At 39.3% G+C, this 17,653-nt stretch overlaps 1 protein-coding gene across 2 annotated transcripts in view; it reads left to right on the top strand.

Moving 5' to 3' along the window:
* olfm2a (olfactomedin 2a) overlaps positions 1-17,653 on the top strand; it is a 47,290-nt gene that overhangs the window by 20,797 nt on the left and 8,840 nt on the right. For both annotated transcript variants that reach the window (XM_085157030.1, XM_085157028.1), the window contains exons 2-4: positions 7,388-7,537; positions 14,135-14,290; positions 15,957-16,176. In XM_085157030.1, coding sequence (XP_085013156.1) covers positions 7,388-7,537; positions 14,135-14,290; positions 15,957-16,176 — 526 coding nt within the window. The remainder of the gene's footprint in view (positions 1-7,387; positions 7,538-14,134; positions 14,291-15,956; positions 16,177-17,653) is intronic.

Here is a 17,653-nt window from a genome sequence, read left to right as displayed (position 1 = left end):
AGCTGTGGTCTTGTGACACTCTGGTGCTAACATGCCAGTAGCTGTTGCATGCCTGCTTTCCACCCTGGCACCCATGCATGCTGCATTGCATATTCTCTAAGCTCAGAGCTATTTTCCAAGTCTGCTTCACTTGCTTTCTGTGCCTGTCTTCTAACCAGCTGATCCAAGAACACAGCTGACTGAATTTATGTGGGCCTTTCTGTGATGGCACTGAGCACAACACTGCCTGGGTGCTTGTACACATCTGTGTAGTGCAAAACCATGTTCCTTAATGAGCAGACGAGACCCTGGTAACACTTACACAGAAGAAGCGTGGCTATAAAGAATTGCTAAGACAAGTTAAAGCTATAAACCTGCCAGACAGAGTGTACACACTAAATCATCTTTTTTTATTATGATAGCAAAATGATTTATTAACCTATAAAGAGTGTTATACGTTTAAAAAGAAATATTCTTAAAGTGCTGTGTGGACACACAGCAGATACCAGGGGTATATCTGATAAATTTCTGAACTTTTTTCCAGTTATTTATCAAGTTCTGGTCAATGAGACATAAAGGCATGGATTAAAAATGAGTTTTAATTTCATAGTATAGCATATATATCTTCTCTGTCTGAAAGCAAGGCAAACAAGTGACAAGTGCTACTCAAGTAAAAGAAGTAGCACGATGTTCAAAGCTGAAAACAGTGTCAAGGAGAGCACTTATTTTCTCGGGCAGAGGTTTAGGAGAAATAATGAGACTTCCAAATTTGCCTTCCAAAAAGAGTAATTACCATAAACAACTACTGCAATTCCAACATTACCTGCTATAAATTGTGAGACACAAGATACACCAAGTCTCTAATGCAGTTTGGTGTTCTTCAGCTTAGTATGTTCAACCTGCAAAAACTGTCGTTGAAAGAAAACTGAGCTGTCTGTTGTTAGTTATAGAAATAAAAGGACACATTCACAGTGCGAGACACATAATAAAAAAAGACTTGTCCATGAATTGAACCCTGCTGTGCTCTAAGTTAAAGCTGAAAATCTGTTGAGATGAAAAATGCTTGCTTTTCTACATAATAATACTAATCACTGAATCTCTCAACACTTTCAGTGAACACAGCATAAGTCAAGGATAACTGTCTCATTATAGATAAAAATAAATAAATAAATGCAGGTATGTGTGCACAAGACTGGCATAGATAGGTTCCTCTTAATAAAACTGCAGCAGGGTGCCTGGATGTGTATGCATGTGGTGACGCTCCCTTTGATATCTAAATTAAGAAAGCTGTGAGGAAGAAGTCTGAATAAAATATTCTCGCCATCAGAGGAGAGAATGGAACAACAAACGTCAGTGTACAAAGAGGCAGGACACAGAAACTGATTGGGGTCACGCAGCCTCTGTCAGGATGTGAGACCGTAAACTTTATCACTTCCACTGCGGAATCCAATAAAGTGTATTGTAAAAATTGATTCTCAGCTATGGATTAAAAATTAAATACAACTGCAGGCTTTTATTTGCACACTTTATTTTTTACATTCATTGTGCTGCTTTCGATGAAGTGTAATCTAACGTCAGGTTAATGGGATGCAGTGGGAACAGCGACAAGCTCAGCCAATCTATAAAAGATCATTTTCAATTGTTTTAAACTTTAATTAATTATGTGATCGTCTAGCATAAAGCAGCATTGATCCCAGAAAAGGGAATCAGGGTTTTGACATGGTTCATTTGTCATTATAAGAGCATAATTCCACCCTGCAGGACTCACGCCTGTTGCGATTCCTCCATTTTTCAAAAGCAATTCTGTAATCAATATTTCTACCATTGAAACACCAACTGTGTTATAACAGTTTACACAGTGTTTTCTCACATAAGCCACCCTGGCACCCTCTTGCCCGTGTTTAGCACCAGACATGATAGAGCTATCTTGCATCGCTGTAACAGAAGAGCAGAATCCAAATGCTTTTCACTACGGCACCTGGCACGGCGCTGGCTCGAAAAAGTGTAGAGTTGCAGTTGCGCACTCATGCCGAGTGCCAGTGAGTGTCATTTTCTTTAACCTCTCCAAGAACTCCCCCCCCCCCTTCAAAAAACACTTGATGCATATGCCCACCCCCACTGTCACTCCAGTGTGAGGTGGATTGGAACAAGTTGGGTGCAGATGGAAAGCGAGCAGGACGCCACTGAGAAAGGTGGCAGTCATGAGGGTGATGGAGAAAGACGGAGAGAAAGGCAGTAGGGTGCCAAAATGAGGCAGTAGGGACAGGGCCATGATGAGTTTATGACTCATATTATTGACTGGCAACCATGCTGAGCTGATTGTGTTAATCACTTTTCTTGGGAGGAGAGGAGACCAGGGACTTCACTTGGTGTCTTTATTATTTTAAAGCCCAGCAGCTGGCTTTGGCATTAGGGATTTACTGATTGTTCATTTGAAGAGTGAACGTGTGCATTTGCATGTTTAACTATATACACTCAATTATAGCAATAACTGGCAAATCTGAAAAATGAGAACCGATTGTTTGGGTATAATAGAGATAAAATCGAACACTGTGCAACAGAGACAGATGTCTAGTTTTTTGGGGACAAGTACTGATGGATGTTAATGCCTGGCATAAAGCATCATTCTGCTGACAGAGAGGAAAGGAAAGTAAAGGATTTTTTTATGAAAGCTGGCACTGCTGGATGACAATGAAGGAAAGAAAAAGATTATTTAGGTAGAACTTCATATTTTATTTCCTGAATAAGAATTCCTCTTCTCGACGACGTCTAGATTTTATCTTCTTCTATGTCTTCTGTCTTTCTCCGTGTACAGCTCGACCTCTCCTCCTCTTCTTAACCTGTCCATCCTCGGTAGTGTTGCAATTTCTCAGCCGTGTTGACAGTTCACAGTGTAGTGGTCAGCTCTCTTCCATATCTCACAACTTGTGCCTGCCTCTGCCTGTTGGCCCCTTCTGCCTGCTGCTTATGAAAGTTATAATAGACTTCCCGTCATGCTCATAAAGTAGGGAGCTGTAGATTTATGATCTCATTTAACTCTGGCTTTACAGCAGCAAGCTCCAGGGTTGGTTTAATGAAACGCCAGAGGAAGTCCATCCTGCAAATCAGCAGTGATACCACCAGCTCAAATGTCTAATTGGATAATACCTCTAAACTTTGCTAATCATTAACAAAACCAAGCAGTCTTAGCTTCTTTGTGCTACAGAGAATCACTCAGATAATGGTTTAACTTAGTAAGTTTTTTTGGTGGAATCAGCTCTGATTTCTCTGCAGCAGGAAACAGTGGAGAAGCATCTAATCTTCACCTATCTCAGCACAGATTCCCCTAAAGTTGTCAATCAGCATTGTAACTGGATACCGTTTAAACCAAGCTAGAGGTAATTAGAGCCACTTCTCTCTTCTCCGTCAGCCTTTCTGAAAGCACAACTTCTCCTTTTCTGCTTATGAAAGTAAGCAGTTCCTCCTTTAATCAGTTTTCCCTTGGGAGGATGGGAGTTTGTGGTTTGAAGATTCGTTTGCAGCTGATGGTGATGGGACGTCATGCATCCAGGCTATCTGATATGAGGTCATGGAAATGGAGGAGACTCTGAGTTGGCACAAAGTGGGAAATCCAGAAATATTAACGAGTAATTTTCATTTTAGTGAGCAAACCCAATTGATTTTTAATTTCTCCAACCCTTTGTGGTTTCCTGTTGTTTTCATTGCTGCTGTCTTCGCCATTAATGGGCTTTTACATGGCAGCCATGTTACAGTTTCATACATTTTATTTCATCCCATACATCTAATGGATAAATTTCTGGTACAGGGAGCTAAACGCCTCCCCTCTGCTGAAACCACCATCTGTGTCTGGGAGAAAAGGATCATCCTTTAAACCTTAGGTACTCCAGCTAGCCGCACTGATAGCACGGCGACAGCTCGGGTTATGTTATCGTCACTATTCAAGTGTAGCAAACTAATACACGAGCTGCATACAGTATGCAAACATTACTCACACTTGATTTCACTCTGCATATCTTGAACATAATTACGGATAAAGGAAGATATTGAGAAATTAGCCTTTTCATTACTAATGAGATGTTTGCTAGACTACATAGTTTTGACTGTCTTAAATGAACCAATGTCAATGACCCATTCTGTAGAGATGCCTCATATTAATATCATATTAATATCTTCCAAAACATATTTAAGTTTATGACACCATGTTCAATGTGAGAGATCACTAGCTCTGATATATAGATCCATCTGGGCACAAAGCATATAGGGACAATTCACATTTGCATTTAAGAATTACCTTTTCTCTCCTGCTCCCTAAACTGCCACTGTGATGAGAACGGTGAAGTTAGTGCTGAACGGATAGGTGGGTGGTAATGAAACTGGAAGTGATTCAAATAAGCTCTTAATTTCAGCTCAGCATTTATGAAACTTTAATGAACAGAAGAGAAGATTGGTTGCTGTGAAAGCTCTCTGGCTTGGAAAAGCACAGGAAGAGCACAGCGTGATATTAAACATGTTGGAAAATGAAGAAAGCATGATAATAGGCTGACATGGCTCTGATATTAAAAGAAGCTACTTTCAGCTGCTCCCTTACTCGCAAGGGGTCGCCACAGCAAGTAGCTCCACATGTTTTATTTGGCAAAGTTTTTACAGTAGATGCCCTTTCTGACGAAACCCAACGTGCCTCTGGTTTTATTTTGCTGAATTTCTACTGCCCGCTACGTAAGATTTCATTTGGGAAAGAAAAAAAAAAAGTTGGTGCGACACCGACCGTGGCTCCCTTTGAAGCTGATAGCAATATGAAAAATTAATGCACACTTCTGCATCCACTGGCAAAAATCTAGCTAAGCCCAAAGTGAATATCTCGTGCATAAGCGGACAAGCCCTAGGTGTGTGGATATGCAGTTATTTTACCGAAGACTGCAATCACCTTGAGAATTAGCAGCTTAAGTAGATTTTGCAGTTTGTATCTAGAAAACCTCCACCTGTTAACACTGCAGGGTACCAGTTTTAATGTAAGTGCTAGTAACCAGCTGTGACTTCACATTCTAGTATTTTACACACATTCACAGTATTATATCAGCCATTACATAGACTCTATAGTTCTGAAGTAAACATGCATTACAGCTGCAGGAATTTCCAAACATAGCATCTTGAGGGTGTGGATCAGATGTGTAGTTGCATTTCAGTGTCATCCCACAATGTATGTATTATTACACAAGAATTTATGTAAGTACTGTATGTTGAAGCATACTCATACTGATATACATAGACATTATGACAGAACAAGTTATAGCACAGATGACCGCTCTCACACACAAGCATAGCCACAGACTTCAACACATACAGAAACCTGACAGCGAGTGAGACGTGAGCACGGAAGTAGATGCTGAAAAAGATGCCCCCCCCCCCCCCCCCCCCCCCCCCCCCCCCACCAAACACACCCACACCCACACACATACACACAAACTCCCTCATGCCAAGGCAATGGCAGAATGAAACAGACCATCAGACAAAGCTGAAAGGTTCTGTTGTGGCGACTGGCTCTTTTGTCTTAACTCTGGCTTTGGCTATTGTGCCTCTGTATCACCATATTATAGACTTTTGATGGTCGATTGCCTCGGAGAAGAAAGACTAATGATAAGAAAGGCACTGAGTGACAGAAAAAAGTGCAAGTCACTGCAGGGACTGGAAAATATGCAGCAAAACTGATAATACTGTAAAGATATTTTAACCGGTGTGCCAATACGTTCCACGGTGAGTCTTTCACATGGAAAGTAGAAATTCAGTCATCCTGAAATATAGCTAATATATCTCTTTAATACTATATGAACAGAATATTTCTCCTTACTTAGCTTAATTAAATTTAGATGCAGTCATATAAATAATTCATGAGTCTATTTAATATGCACTGAATATAATGAAAAAGAGAAAATGTGATAAGAATTACGCGTAGAACTTTATTGTTGCTATTGGCACAGGATATTTAAGTCTCTCACATAGCTATAGTGTGTTTGCCATCCCTCAATTTAAAGTAAGTCAGATTTAAGATACGCTCTTTCTGCAACTGCAAGGGAAGAAGAAGGCAGTGAAAGAGGGAGCAGAAAGAGTGGAGAGGGGGTGGAGTGCCAAGGGATTGGCAGGAATGACAAGATGTGACAGTGAGCACATTGGCTCGCAGGGTGGTTGCTACTTTACACTCCAATCACACAGTCCCCCTGTCCTCCAAGACATTTTAATCTGATCCCCCGACCCAAGGAGACGAGATCACAGCATAACACTGCTCAGAGGAAAGCAGGAGAGAGGCACAGAGCTGAGACATAACATTTTATTTCTAGACTTTTCCGACCTCTTATATGGATGGGTCTTAATTGCATCTCCAAAAAGGCACTTTCTTGTCTTATTACAGCTTGCGTCATATGCTGGCTATGCTAGATGCAATGTAAATGTCAAATCAGAATAGAAAAACCTTTGCGTAAATTGTGTAATGCATACATGTGTGATTGCAAGCGCACAGCACTGCATTTGATTGGATTAGACAGAGAGACACATCCATCCTTTTAGCCTCTCCCCTCCTTCACTGGTAAGGGGCTGCATTATCGATTGTGAACAGCTCCATTTCCTTTCTGTGTCCAAACTTATTAGATGCTCTGCTTTTGTACAGCCTGTTCTGATCCCTTTTCCTTCCTCTTTTCTTTGAAATCCCCATTTTCCACCAATTTATCTTTGTCTTTCTTCATCCTCCACAAAATTCTTGCTCTGTCTTTGTTATGTCACTGTGTTCTCCATCCCTTTGTGTATTTTCCACCAGTCTGTCTTGTCTTATCTTAATCGACACCCATTTCAGCTTTCACCCTCTTCATTATCTTCTAGATGACTCTTCTATCCTCTGTCTCTCCCTGCTGGTGTCTTTCTTATACTACTGTGACTACCAGCTCTGTCAGTCTTTTCATCTCCAGTTAAAACTTGAAATTATGCTGCAAATGGTTTTGAATAGTTGGGGTGAACAATTGTCATTAATTTTCTTAGGAGAGGATTCATTTCTGAAAGAGTCACAAAGAAAAAAGTAATGCAATAGAGAAATTATGACTTTGCAGCTAATTTATGGTGACAGAATAGGCTCAACCAATCATGATATGGGATGTATAAAAGAGTCTTTCTTTTTCTTCAAAAGGCTTTATGCAACACTTTTAAGTATTAGATAAATTTATTGGCTTAGACACGTTTTATAAGGGTGGAACACTTTTCAGATTACCGTTGATGCGTGCTGGCAGAATAAAATATCTTGTCTGCCCTCATGCATTTTGAAAAGCCAATTTGGTAGTAGCACAGATAAACAACTGCAGACAGAAACAACCATATTTAATTTTTTATTTTATGCCTCTAAGATATACGTGTCTCTGTATTTCGGCAGGCTCTATACCCAAGACCAGAGGAGGGCTGGGAGATCTACAGTTCAGCGCAGGACGCAGATGGGAAGTGTATCTGTACCGTCGTTGCACCAGCCCAGAACATGTGTAACCGCGACCCACGCAGCAGGCAGCTTCGCCAGCTCATGGAGAAGGTGACAGCTGTCAATAACACACCCACACTGGGACACGAGTATTACCCACACAGGCATGCAAGTACAAACTGCCACACTGGGCTCGTGTCTGACGCCGTCTGTCACATAAAGGCTGCTGAAGTGAATGGTTTTCCTTTACGCCGCAGTTGATCAGTTGTGCATATGAACACGACACAAGTCAGAAGACTGTTGTTGAGCAGCTGAGTACCTGAAAATTAATGAATTATGAATTGCTAATGAAAAATATCCAAAAACCAACCCATGTAATTGAATTCACTGAACCTTAGCCTTACAATGTTTCTATTATAAATATAAATTTATGAGATGAAAATTAATAAAATTAACTGTTAACAAGTCAGTGAAGATTACAAATACTTTAGGTGGAGACTTGTAAATTAAATACTGTGTCACCAAATCTGGGTTGATTAGGACATTTCATTAGAGCTCTTGTGCTTACTTGTGATATTGATAGCATTTAATGATGTAGTGTGTATTATGAATGCTGTTTTCAACAGGCAGAGAGTAAATCTAGGCATTATTTAGATGCAGTAAAGCATTACTGACTGACACGTAGAGCATGCTAATACCTAGTGCACAAACAAAAACACGCAACTAAGGTCAGGCAACAGGTAGGTTCATAAATGATCCGCAGAGGCTTGTTAAATATCCAGATCTACAGGCAGCACACCTGTCTCTTTTTATGTATTTAATTCATTTAATTTGTATTCATGTCTGTTTAAACAGTAGAAACCAGAGAAATGATGTTAAACACCTTTCAAGTACTTGATGGGCTATGGCAGAGTATCTTCGGTCTGCTCTCCAGTTCATTCATAGTACAGTTGATTTTTTTTCTTGGACAATCAAAACCAGTGAGTAGGTGAAAGAGAGGCTGGCTTCACTGAGTAACTGAAAGCCTAGGAGCAAAGAAGCAGAATGGAGGAGAGGAAAGACTGGAGGGGTTGACATTGATGTGGTCTTGTGTGGAGAGGTGGTGGTAAATTGAGATGCTGAATAAGCTCCGAGGCCCTGATGGATCAATGAGACACCTGAATTCACATATTGCATTCATTCTCATTGAAGTTTCCCTTTTTCCCCTGGCAGTCTCTGTCTGCTCCTGTTTAAAGCACATGTTCACACTAACAAAATCCACACTCATTCACACTTAAAACGAAGCATATTCCAACAGAAAAGGAAGAGCCTTGAACATAAAGAGACAAACTCTGTAAAACTGGTGAGAGAAGTTCACCTACACATTTGTGCGATGCAAAGTATATATTCCTTCATAGTCTCCATATTTGCTCTTACAGTGTGTGTGTGTGTGTGTGTGTGTAAAGAATAGATTTTTATAGATATTAAAAGACTGCAAGTTCAGTTTTATAATAATGCACTGTAAAAATGCACTAGTCTGTTTATATGTTGATGTTTTTTCCCTCATTTTTGGTAAATATAATTCTTTGGGAACTGACAGGGATTCAGTTCATTTTCATTCTGAACCTTTGGGGAAAAAATAACCTAGTAAAATGTATATGAAAAGTGCATATTATAAAATACTGCTTGTATTTGGAAAACTTTAGATGAATTCTGAATGCAAAGCAAGTGCACATTAATAGTATTTCCTCATCCCCCTCTTTTGTCTGAGTTTTTTCCTTTAATTCCTTTAATTCCATGTTCCGACATGTAGAGGGCTGCTCGATTTCGGTGCCACCCATTTAACGAGTGTGAAGTCATTTTCGACATATAATTTTTGGTGTTGTACTTTGCATACAGTTCTTGAGCACTTTTCTCACAGCCAGTTGCACCGGTGTTGTTAATCCAGGTTGGAGGATGACACATTTTGTTAAAATGAGCTTGTAGTTTCTTATAGATTTTTTTCTTCAGTAGCATGCCATTGTACAAATTATAATTAGCATTTCCGACATAGATCCCAGTGTGGTTTCTTTCAGTGGTTTCCCTTTTGACCTTTTATTTTTTGATCGTTTCCAAATATGTCCTGGAGTTCAGTATAAGCAAGGTGTCAGCTTTTTCCCCCGCTGGCCTCCTGCCCTGCATACAAGTACAAACACCCCCTTGTTGCTGACTGGCTGGAGTAGTGTTGCATGGATTGATCAAGTCAGTTTTTTCATTACCCGTCTCCAGATTTAATTTCCACTGAAATTTTATATTTTTATTTTTCACTGTTGTAACAAAGCAGCCTGCATTGATTAACAGTAAGCGATTAATTAAATTAAAATAAATATTACAGTACTTTGCCATTTTTTCCCCTTAATGATTCAAATGAGTCATACAATCATATATAAATGCAGTCTTCTGAAAAACTAAGTACATTGCTTCTATAGAAATGAAGAGGGTAAGTAGCAGGCAAGTCCTTCTAATAAAATGCACTTGATTAATTGACCATCTAATGTGGCCACCTCTATAACGGCAGAGGTAGTTTCCTGGTCAGGTGTGTGTTACCACAATGCCATGGAGAAAAGACAAAGGAATGATCTCAAAGAAGCAAATATTGGTGAGAATGGCTCTAAGGCTCTTTCTAAACTATTTAAAGTCCATTATTCTACAATGAGAAAGATTATGCATGAGTGGAAAAGATAGTTGCCAATCTTCCCTCGAGTGGATGTCACAACAAATTCACCCAATGTGATGTTCAGTGAAATGGCAAAAAAAACCCCGAGAGCTACATTTCAGACTCTACAGGCATCAGTTAGCATGTTAAATATTAACGTTCATGTAAGGCCACCTGTCTGACAGCTAAACCTTGGCCAAAATGTGTCCATGCAACAAGACACACCCAGCAGCAAATCTACAACAGAACAACTAAAAACTGAAAGAATCAGCGTTTTGCAGTGGTCAAGTCAAAGTCCAGACATCGACCTGATTGAAATGCTGTGGTGGGTGAAATGCTCAAATGGAATTATGCAACATTGTAAAAAGAAAAAAAGAACAAACTAAATGTCTTCCATAATGATGTGAGAGACTGATCACAATCACATTTTATAACAGTTTTTAACTAAGATAAGCCATAATAACTGTCTTTGTGACACCTTTAATGTTATTTGTTGATAGGCTGTTATACACCTGTAAATTTTAACTGAACTATTTGCATTGGTTAATTGCATTACATGTGATCCCTTGAAACTAAATCCAATTTATTATATAAAATAAGAATTTAGAAACTACAATAATAGTCAACACTTCTCACACAGTATCAACTGAGCTTTTACAAGCTCTGGAAATATTACTATTATGGTATATTGCATACTGTGTGGATGTTCATGCTACTGTGTCTGTAACACACTACATGTAAGACACTAGTTATTAGAACCAAACACTCCCATCTACTACTGTCCACAGCCCAGCTTAATGAGGACACCTGGGGTCAATGCTGTTTCAGATGCACACAAGACGTTAGTTTAAAGACTACGTGTTATTCTCTGTGTATAAGCACATTATAGTTCCATGCCCACCAAGCATCCTCTTTTGAACTCAGAGCGTGCGGGTGAAATTTTGATTGGACTAGATCCACAAAATCTCTCTCTGACAAAGAAAGCCAAGGATACAATAACAATGTCAAAACTGCCCCTCTGTTCAAAGAATTTAAAGTAGCCTTGTGCAAAATCTCTATTCAGCTTTCTGTAAAGCCAGACAAAATGCCATTTAATGCAGAGCTGACCTGAAGAATACTGTGCAAGAGTGCTCACAACAGACTTTTAAACACCTCATGGACTCTTTTAACCTCTCTATGTAACTGTGTTGAGGTAAAAAAAAAAAAAAAAAAAAAAAAGAAGTGATATGAGGCCAAAGTCAGCCATACACATAAAGACAGTTTTTAGGATTTGTTACAAAGTGAGTCATCGCGCTGGACAAGAAGCAGAAACACCTGTGACTGATTCATCTGAGCTGGTGAGGGTAGAGAGAATCTTATGTGACCAAAGGTAAGCATGAAATGCCACAACTCAGAGGACTGAGTGGTCCCAGCTGTCACCTGCCCTGGAGGGTGGTGACACTGCATTTGTTTAGAGTCCATCCTGCTGGAACAATTTACCCTTCCACATTCTTCCATCTAATGCACATGTAGTGCTGTAAAGCAACTTTTAATTAGTGAAGGGATATATTTTCTGACCAAATATAACCAGAACGGTTCATGAAGCACATGAGAAATGAACTGGTTGTAGAAAACAAGGGACACAAAGTAATTGAGTGGGTTGTCAGAGAGTAGGCAAGCAAAGCATTTGGTGCAAAGCAGACTTTGTGCCAAACGCTGACCTTTGAGAGCTTGGTCTGTTTTTTGTTTATGTTAGGAGTGATGCTTGGAGTTTTGATTGCGCATGTCATTGTGGGTGGGCGTCTGTTGCTGTGGGGAGTTGTACATATGTACCCATACGCCTCCAGTATACACGACAGCCCAGTAATATTTATCAATGTTCAAGTGATTTCTGGCCAGTTCAGTGCATCGTGCAGGAGATGAGGGGGTGCATGAATCAGTAGGTTGGTTATGCAGAAACAGAGTGGGCTGTCAAAAGTGAATAAGCTGAGTACTTAGTAAAAATTAAACATAGTGCAAAACTGAGTGTTCAATAAACGCCTACTTAACAGCATGTTTGCTCCTCCACGAGGTCGTTTAGTAACATTTCATAGGCATCCATTACCTTTTGCACGCTGTCATGATCATGAGCTTACTATTTTTATTTTCATAGCTGTAGCATTTTCATATGAGTGAAACTTGTTGACTTTCATTGCATGTTGAAAGTCATGTATAGCTGCGTTGTTTGTTTATTACCTCGACAGATTTTATAGGACTGTGCTGCTTTTTAACCTCCTCGTGCTTTATCTGTGCTGCCAACGTTCTTTTTCATTACTTATTTTTATTAATATGTATTTTTTTTTTTTAAATTGACAGTAAATAAAAGCATATATAACTTTCTTCGGACATGTAGTGTTTTTTTATGTGCGATTTACACACCCTCAGCTGTAGAAATGCCTACCTTCCCTTGAAAATAAATAAAAGAAATGGAAAAGACCTTGTGGTGCTCAAATTGCCAAAACGCACATTTAAAAATGTTTAGCAGCACATTAAATGTATTAAACTCCACAAATCACGCAGTAAGCAGTTATAGACAGATAAATCCTACCAGTGTATCACTTCTTTTGAAAAATGACACATTTTAATGTAATTTTGCCTCTGCACACCATTGCCATGGATTATAGACCAGATAGTGAAAATGTGATTAAAGTACAGACATTCAGCTTTAATTTTGATTAGTTTTATTAGATTAACTGTACATAGTCCCCCATTTTCAGAGGCTCAGCTGAAAAGCTACATTCCCTCCATTTAGATGCCCCGCTAGGCATTTACTGCAGCAACCTTCATTAGCCATTTCTTTATGTGTCTTACTGCAATCAGGTTTGTCTTGTGTAACTGAAAAGCAAGCTCTGTTGGGTTGATTTCAGGTGAATAATTTGGCCAGTAAAGAATATCCTATTTCTTAACCTAGAGAAACTCCTGGGTTGCTTTTCCAATATGCTTTGGGTCTTGCATTAGGAAGTGCTATCTGACAATTTTGCACCATTTGGTTGAATCTGAGCTGAGCGTATAGCCCTTTAAATTTTGCAATACATCCTATTACTTTTATCAGCAGTCACATCATCGTTAAACACTAGTTGCCTGGTTCCACTAGTCAGTACGCATACCCATGTCACAACATTGCCTCCACCATGTTTGACAGACAGTAGGTAGATTTTGTTTTTCTTTGCAGAGCTTTGTAGGCTCTTTGAAATGTTTTCTGATAAAGCCAAGTCGAGCCTTCCTGTTTTTGTGTGTACCAATTTTGTAACATTTTGTAAACCCTCTGTATTTCCTATCGTGAAGGCATTTCTTGTTTGTAGACTGTGACAATGATGCAGCTACCTCTTCAAGAATGTTCTTAAATTTGATAGATTGTGAAGTTGTATTTCTTAACCACAGAAATAACATTGTCATCACTGTTGAATATTCCTGTCATCATAATTATTTAAACTGAGAGTTGTATGCCTAATTCTATAATTCAGTGTGATTAGTGTACATTTTAAAGCCCATTCTTTATTTCAGTAATTTTTCCAGCTTATGAACGAAACAGCACAGATTATGTAGTTTCAACTAACTTCTTTAACTTCATATTTAAATTCAAAAACAGGGCCACCTCCACATTCTTCTTTGGCTTTAACTTGGAATATGAACGAAATGGGAGCAGAAGTTTTTTGTTTTTTTTTTAGTATCTGCACATGAGTACTACAAAAAAGATGCCTACAGACAAGTAAAGGACAAGTTTATAGACATTTCACATTCACAACTGAGGCCACAAAGTTTTCAGTTCACACCACCTGTGTATCTGGAAAACCCATGCCAACCCCAAACTACGAAGGCAGGATTACAGCAGGATTTTTTTTTCTTGCCTGACTCATTTACTGCAATTTAAACTAAATAATGAACAACTGTAAAAATGAAACTTACAATAAATGATCTGTGATTGAGGTGTAAAATGAGAAAAAAAAAACCCTAACCCCTCCTCTAAGATAACCCGCGATCATTAGTGTCATTGTGGGTTTGTTTTTGTGGCGCAGGTTCAGAACATCAGCCAGTCAATGGAGGTGCTGGACCTAAGGACGTACAGGGATCTACAGTATGTCAGAAACACAGAGAGTCTAATGAAAGTGGTAGATGGAAAGCTGAAGGTGGCCTCTGAAAATCCCCGCAGCCTCAATCCAAAGGGCTTTCAGGTAATTGGCTCTGTGTCTCCTCGTGTACAGTGTGTGCGTTGTTGTTTATATGTGTGTATATTATTGTCAAGTGAATGCAGACACTGTTGATTTGGCACTGCTCGCCAAACTTATGCATTGCAATCTCTTTTGCTCTTCACAGACAATAAAATTTTGTATGACTCGCGATGCACTGCAGCATAAACATAGGTACACAAATTCATTCCCGGTGTTATATGAGTTCTTTTGTCATGCACAGAGAAATCCAAGTAAATCGCACACTCATGAGTGATTAAATTCTTGGACCTAGAAAAAGAATGGAGGGGTTGCATTTGTCTCTTTGTATCCCTTTGTTCTCTATCTTCATTGAGCTTACTACTTGATATACTTAACATTCTGCTGTCTGCCTTTAGATAACAGGCACATACATTCACATTTATCTCTACCTTATCTGTCTACAAGCTAGGGCTTAGCTGCCATTATTAGTAAGCCTTTTTGTCTTCCTGTCAGCAGGCTGTCCTACTGGGGTTTTTTAACATTTCTCACACCCTTACAGATATTAGATGGACCATAAAATAGTTTGATTAAAAGATGGCTTGATAAATGATAAGTGTGCTTTACCGCTGGGTCCATACTGCAGCACAAGGACAAGCACGAATGCCTGTGTTTTGCTTTCAGTGTTTTATGAAAGCCATTCCAAAGAAGGTAATGAAGATGTTTATAAAATTAACCAATTCATCAGCACTGCCTGAGATGACTAAAATATGCAGAACAAAATGAGTTATATCTTCTGATCTATCTTAATTCAACAAAGAGGGGAAAAAGCTGGATCTGTCCAGACCAGGTTGGCTGATGAATGCGTGCAGCTTAAAGTTGCCGATGGCAGAGTGCGGGAGATTAACGAGAGTGAATTTTCTCTTCTTGAAAAAGTGAAAATGAGATTTATGATGTGGCGCCACGGGGCTGAGAGCTGCTCCATCACCAGATTTACGATAAACCTTAACAAGGAGGAAACAGCCCCTCCTGTGGCGGCCACACTTTATTGATACGCCCATTTCTCTCATGAGCCCACTTCTCTCCACGTAGGCAGCCAGGTTCTCCTGCAGCTTCCTGTACTCCTACCTAAGGACATGTTGTTCTTTTAACTTCTAAACACACGATGAGTCACAGTCCAAGTTTATTTACAACTAGCTCTGCAACTGCAGCAAGTAGGTGAAGTTTCATCACCCAAAACAGATCACAGGCGTTTGGCCAATTTGAATAGTGTTTCTCACATAGGTGGCTTTACAATCCAAAATATTTTCAAAGGAAGTAAATTTTTCAAAATTCAAAAATTTTTGTTTTTCCATGTCTGTATTTACAGACATGGAAAAACAAAATATTTGCTTTTTAAATAGATAAAATATTCCTTTTGTCCTTGAAAGAAGATAAAAGGACATCTAATTTCAGGGTATTGACATAAAATATTAAGAATAGACGTTGTAAATCTCATTAAAAATCAAAGGTCTATAGTTTTGAACAGATAAACCAGAACCTAATGGAGACATAAGCTTTATGAACCACAAACACCAAGGGAAGATTGCACTCACTCTCATGTACTGACTATCACAGGGCAGTTGCGTCCCCTATCTTGACTATTCTCTAAGGGTGTAATCCTCTTCCCCCTTTTCTGTGATAACTATCACAGGAGTTAAAAGACAAGGTGACCCAGCTGCTCCCCCTGTTGCCAGTGCTGGAACAGTACAAGACTGATGCCAAGATGATCCTGCGTCTTCGGGAGGAAGTAAGGAATCTGTCCTTGGTGCTTATGGCTATCCAAGAGGAGATGGGGGCCTACGATTATGAGGAGCTGCGACAGAGAGTCCTGCTACTTGAAACCAGACTCCACTCCTGCATGCAGAAACTTGGTATATATGGAAATGATTGTGGGTGTTTGTATGTGGTCATTGTTACCCAATTAAAAATGTATTACCATATATCACTGCAGCATTTAATCAATTTGACAACAGTTGCCCAGAACAGAACTAATGATTACACTAGGATCATCGCTGGTCAAAACTCTGTAGCATGTTGTTAACATTTCCACTTTGCTCTGATCTCAAATTATTGCATAAATTGAGAAAAACTGGCCTAGAAAAATGGAATGAATAATAGATTGCATTTGTGTGTAATGTGTTAGCTTAAACTGATGATTTTACAAAAACCCCACACATATAAACTGATGAGTTAACAAAAAAGACTGCAGTTACAGTTTAGCCCTTAGCTAATTTGCGTTTTATTATAGTTTTACATTTGAAAATGAACCAAGAGAGAGAATTATAAAAAAAATAAAATAATGCTCACTTTTTGAGTACTGGGTAAAAACCAGGACAGTAAAACAACAATGAAAAAAATGATGCCGCAAAGTCAGTCGGTGAACCAGTTTTTGTGTATTACAGATTTCAAAAAGCAAACACAAGATCGCATTGTGGAGAATCACGAATGAAAACAAGACAACACTATGATGTGTTATGATGATTTCTGATATGAGGTTCAGTTCTACAGTGGTGATCGCAGGGTGTGCACAGGTCAAGTGCCACTATGACCCTCCAGAAAATAACGAGGACAGGGGATGATCGTTCAGCTCTTTAATGGCAGATTTAGCGTGAATGTGGGTATATGTGTGTGTGGTTCTACAAACAGAATGGAAAAACAGAACACAAATTACAATCAAATTATAGACAACAAGAATCACCATATAACATATTACAGTCACATACTTGTCTTATAGGCCCTACTACTAAACTACTAAGCCTTTACTTATAGTCTGAACCATATTTGGCAACAAAGAAAATAAACATCTTTCCATCACTTAACTCTTGTGCCCCACTCACTTATGATGCCAACTAAAGAAGGTAAATACACATAACAAATCACCAACTCAAACCAAACTCAGTTTGGCCTAGGTGAACTTAGCTTAGCTTAGCGATAACTTAGCTTATAGCAAATGTACAAACAGAGGATGTCCAGAGCGATAAATATATGGGTCAGCCACGTCTGATGACACGTACCCCAAAGGTTTCGAGTTGAGCATTCCCTCAATCTCGATCAACACTGTTTGGAGTATTTCCTCTTTTACAACCTGCGAGCCCAATGTGGAGGCCAGAGCTGCCTTTATGGACCTGATCTCTCGCTCCCAGGATCCTCCAAAGTGGGGGGAACTGGGAGGGTTAAATCGAAACTTGATCTGCTGCTCTGCTAACTTGCTTTGTAAAGAGGGATGCAGGGCTTTGAAAGTTTCCTGGAGCTCCCGATCCCCACCTCGGAAATTTGTTCCCTGGTCACACAGTATCTCAGCTGGTTTCCCACGACGAGAGACAAATCTTCTTAATGCCATTAGAAATG

The sequence above is a fragment of the Neolamprologus multifasciatus genome, chromosome 4 (genome assembly GCF_963576455.1).
Source record: "Neolamprologus multifasciatus chromosome 4, fNeoMul1.2, whole genome shotgun sequence".
NCBI lineage: Eukaryota > Metazoa > Chordata > Actinopteri > Cichliformes > Cichlidae > Neolamprologus > Neolamprologus multifasciatus.
This window is presented reverse-complemented; position numbering and strand designations above follow the sequence as displayed.